General features: G+C 35.7%; 1 protein-coding gene across 1 annotated transcript in view; it reads right to left on the minus strand.

Annotated features, from left to right (window-relative positions):
• Mcmdc2 (minichromosome maintenance domain containing 2) overlaps window positions 1-4,906 on the minus strand; it is a 42,752-nt gene that overhangs the window by 33,083 nt on the left and 4,763 nt on the right. The window contains exons 2-4 of the mRNA XM_010611463.2: window positions 1,257-1,443; window positions 1,040-1,170; window positions 910-969 (exon numbers count right to left, since the gene is read on the minus strand). Coding sequence (XP_010609765.1) covers window positions 910-969; window positions 1,040-1,170; window positions 1,257-1,350 — 285 coding nt within the window. The 5' untranslated portion in view covers window positions 1,351-1,443. The remainder of the gene's footprint in view (window positions 1-909; window positions 970-1,039; window positions 1,171-1,256; window positions 1,444-4,906) is intronic.

The following is a 4,906-nucleotide window of genomic DNA, read 5'->3' on the forward strand; positions in this document are numbered from 1 at the left end:
AAAAAAAAAAAAAAAAAAAAAAAAGAACCAATTAAAATGTGTGAACCTTGTTTGGATACTGACTTAAACAAGCCAGTTGAAAGACAGTCCCAAGACAATTAAGCACATTTAATTTTGCATTAGATATTAAATGATATCAACATTTACTTTTGTAAGGGGTGATGATGACAGTGTGCTTATATAAAAAAGTCCATAATTTTTAGAAGTAGATATTTGTGCATGTATGAGTAAAACAATGGAGCATCTAGGGTTTACTCAAAAATATTTCAGATAAAAATAGGTAATGAATGCCGCCTGCCTTGCAAGCACAAGGTCCCGAGTTCTATCCCCAGTATATAAAAAAAAAAAAAACACCCCAAAACAAAACAAAACAAAAAAACAAAATAGGTAATGAAGAGGGCCTGGGATTTAGCTCAGTGGTGCCATGCGTGCCTTGAAAGTGCAAGGTCCTAAATTCAATCCCTGGTACTAAAAAAAAAAAGGTAATGAAGATATGGCAAAGTATTACAGCACTGGGTGGCATATTATAGCAATTCATTGTATTACTCTTTTGGGCATGTTTGAAATGTCTTATTATAAAAGTGTTTAATCTTTTATTTTTTAAGACAGGGTTTTGCTATGTAGCCCAGGCTAGAATTGAATTTGCTATATAGCCCAGGCTGGCTTCCAGCTGGACATTTTCCTGCCTCATCCTCCAGAGTGCTGGGATTACTGGTGTGCACAACCACACCTGGCTAAAAAAAGTTTAATCTTAAAAGTGATAGCACAGAAAATAAATATGAACATGCAAGATACTCCACTAAACTTTGAAAAGTCTGATTTAACAAAACATCTATGAATATGAAAACATTAATTTCAGTCATCTTGAAAGTTTGTACCTGAGTTTTGTTAAAGTTAATTAAAACTTACTTGAGTTTCAGTCTGCAAATGTCCAATTAACGAAAGAGTTTTAACAGCAATAAAACAGACCTGTGATTTTAAAGAAACAAAGTTACCAAGAATTCTATGTGGTATAAAATTTTTTCTTTCCTTAACTTACTGATTGAAAAACTTGCACAGCTTTTAAAGGATGGTGTAAAATGTGATTTCCAAGTTCAGCATCTAATTCAAGAACATCAGAGGGATTTATTAAAATATTGAATCGATACACAGCATAACTTTGTTTTGAATCTGTGAAAATAACCAAATATAAAAGTCGGATCATATTATGTAGAAGTTTTTTGCAAAGTTTCTAAAATCATCTTTGTTGAACATACCATTGTAGTATTTGCAATCATCTATAAACTTTTGGAGACCTCCACTTCTGTCAAGATAGATGAGGGCTGCATCTTTCATTTTTAGATTTGACATTTTCTCCTAGTTAATGATTCTTCGTTATTACTGATTAAATTGCAGTTTCTGATGAAGATTACAGGCATTAACTTACAGAAAATATAAGAAACTCTAAAAACAAAACAAAATAAATTTTACTTTTGAAGAATGCTAATAAAACTTTCCAAACTGGTAAACTTAAAATTGAGAGTTATTTTCTTCTGCTAAATAATATTTTTTGGGAGGTTGTTGGGGATTGAAGCCAGGGCCTCATACAGGCTAAGCATAGCTCTACTACTGAGCTACACATGCACCCAGCCCCCAAATAACATTTTCATCAACATTTACTAGATATTCTGCATGATCACAGACTTAAGAACAGGAGGCTCAGCTGTACTTATAATCCCAACTACCTGGAATGCAGAGGCAGGAAGGTTCTAAATTTGAGGCCAACCTGGACACCGAGACCCTGTCTTTAAAAAATGAAATAAAAGAGGCTGGAGGTCTAACTCAATGCTAGAGTGCTTGCCTAGCATGCAGAAGTCCCTAGGTTCAAGAGAGCAAACACAAGAACCTCAAATGTTTTTATAAAGTAAGTACCTTACTCCCAAAAATGCTTGTTGAAATATATCAGATGATGAGATTTCCTTATAGGCAATGTTTAAAGAAATAAAAGCATAGAAGTTGTTTCATAAATTCAATCTAAGAAACAAAATGTTGGGGAGTGGGTACTAACTTGGGAAATCTGAGAAATTGGTATTCCACCCAGCATTAATTGTTATGGGAAAATGACTGGTTCTCTCTTGGCTCAGTATATATTCTTAAATAATGAAGGGGTCAAGTTAGTTATTAAGGCCTCAGGGCCTTGGCAGAGGAACAGTGAGAGGCACAGCTGTGTGGAGCTTGCCTGAGACCCCAGTGTCCCCCCCTGCCCTGGGGCCTTGGCAGAGTAATGGTGAGAGGTGGAGCCATAGGAATGCCTTCAGCACCACCCCTGCCATGCCTCTGGCCTCTTGGCTGGGCTGGTACCTGGATTAACACCACAGAGGCTTAGGGGGTCATAAAGGCCATTGCTCTGAGCTCCAGCCTCAATTTTGATTTAACTAACACAGTTAATGGTGAGATTAATAACTACCACAAATTGTCATCTTCTAAGCTGTGCTTGATGCTACTGTGTTGCTGATTGCATCACTTGGGCTACAGTGTTGTGACTGATTTAATCAGTTGTCCTTCCTGGTATAATGAAAATGAGATTGCCCAGAGTCATTAGAGACTCAAAAGCTAAAGACAAGCTATAACAGGAAGATCAAAGTATTAACCCAAGAATTAAACCAAGGACAGTACCAACAACAGAAATAGAAATGAGAAGACATTCAAGGAAGGCACAAGCACAAGCACAGGCTGCCAGTTCATCAAAGGCAAATTCTGGGGAAAATGGGGTGGAAAAGTCTGATAACCAACCACCTGGTCACCCTAAACTGATAGCACGGGAAGTAACAAAACAGGTAAATAATGCTCTAGAAAAACTCAAAACATAAATAATTTCCTGGATAACTACAGAGATGGTGAGCAGAATGAAAAACATGATTGGAGACTCTAGAACAGAAACAGATTTAAAAAAATGTACATGAGTTCAGGACCACAATAGAAGCCATGAATGCCCAGCATAGGAAAGAAATGGAAACCATTAATGTCCAGTACAAGAAAGACATGGAATCCATGAAACAGGTTCAAACTGATACCCAGGAGATTAAAATCTATTGAAAGTATACAAACAGACAGAGCCAATCTGAAGACAGGATATCAGATATAGAAGACAGGATGGTGGTCAGTGACCATGAAAAGAGGGATCTCTTAAAAAAAGTAAGAGAACATGAGAAATCAATCCAACTGCTCCTAGATGATGCAAAGAAGAATAATATAAGACTGATAGGAGTCCAGGAAAAAGCAGAAGAAAGTAAAAGTGACAGAAAAAAACTGTTCACAGAATTAATGAAAGAAAACTTCCCAAACAGAGCAAAAGAATTTGACATACAGATAAGAGAGGCATATACGACTCCAACTAGCCATGATCTCAAAAAATCTACACCTAGACATATAATAATCAAGATTACAGAAACCCAATAGAAGAATAAAATACTACATGCAGTTAGACAAAAGAAACAAATCACATGCAAAGGAAAGTCCACCAGAATCACAGCAGACTTTTCAATCCAAACCCTCAAGTCCATGAGAGCCTGGAGTGAGGTATTTCAAGCCTTAAAGGAAAACAACCTCCAACCTAAACTGATGCATCTAGCAAAACTAACTTTCAAAATTGATGGGGAAATAAGATACTTCCATGACAAAGAACAACTGAGAAACTTCATGAATACCACACCAGCATTTCAGACAATTCTAAATGATATCCTAGAAAAAGACAATAAAGATCATAACTCCATGAGGCCCAACAGAGCAAATCCAGCAAGTAAGGCAAGAAACTAAAGGGAGAGGGAAAAATATTAAAAAGAGCCAACAATAGGAAAATAACATGATAGTAATAAGTCATTATATCAGTTATAATCATCAATGTTAATGGCTTCAGTTCACCAATCAAAAGAAACAGACTGGCAGAATGGATTAAGAAGCAAAATGAATCCAGCAATATGTTGTATACAAGAAACAAACTAGTTCAAAAAGAAACTAATAGACTGAAAGTAAAAGGATGGAAAAGAGTTCTCCATGTGACAGGAGCCCAGACAAAGTAAATTTTAAACCAAAACTAATTAACAGAGACAAAGAAGGTTAATACATTTTTGTAAAGGGAAATATCCAAGAGGAAGAGATGACAATCATAAATATATATGTACCAAATACTAATGCCCACAACTGTACAAAACAAATATAAAGGGACATGAAAACCAAACAAGCACTAATACAATTGTAGTGGGGGAATCTCAATACTCCACTGTCATAAATTGGCAGATCATCTAGACAAAAAATCCACAACGAAATACTAGAACTGAACCAAGCTTTTGAACAATGGGACTTAATAGACCTCTACAGAGTGTTCCACCCCACAAAATCAGAATATAGATTATTTCAGCTGCACATGGGTCATTCTCCAAAATAGACCACATACTAGCTCAAAGAACATGTTTAAGTAAATGCAAAGGAGTTAAAGTTATTCCATGTATATTATCAGACCATACTGCAATTAAACTGGAGATCAATAGCAAAAGAAACCTCAAGAACTTCACCAACAGATGAAAATTGAATAACACTCTCCTGAACAACCAATGGGTCACAGAGGAAATTAAAGAACAAATTAGACAGTTTTTACAGGTAAATGGTAATGCCAATACAATATATAGGAATCTATGTGACACTACAAAAGCAGTTGTACGAGGTAAATTCATAGCAATGAATGCCCATACTAGAAAAACAGAGCAAGCTCAAATAAACAACTTAATGATGAATCTTAAGCTTCTAGATAGAGAAGAGCAAGAAAAACCCAAAGCTCATACAAAGGAGGAATTTATAAAGATCAGAGCAGAAATCAATGCAATGGAAACTAAGAGAACTATACCAAAAAAAAAAAAAATACGAATCAAAG

This window comes from Fukomys damarensis, unplaced genomic scaffold (genome assembly GCF_012274545.1).
Source record: "Fukomys damarensis isolate Sample0158 unplaced genomic scaffold, DMR_v1.0_HiC HiC_scaffold_5, whole genome shotgun sequence".
Lineage (NCBI taxonomy): Eukaryota > Metazoa > Chordata > Mammalia > Rodentia > Bathyergidae > Fukomys > Fukomys damarensis.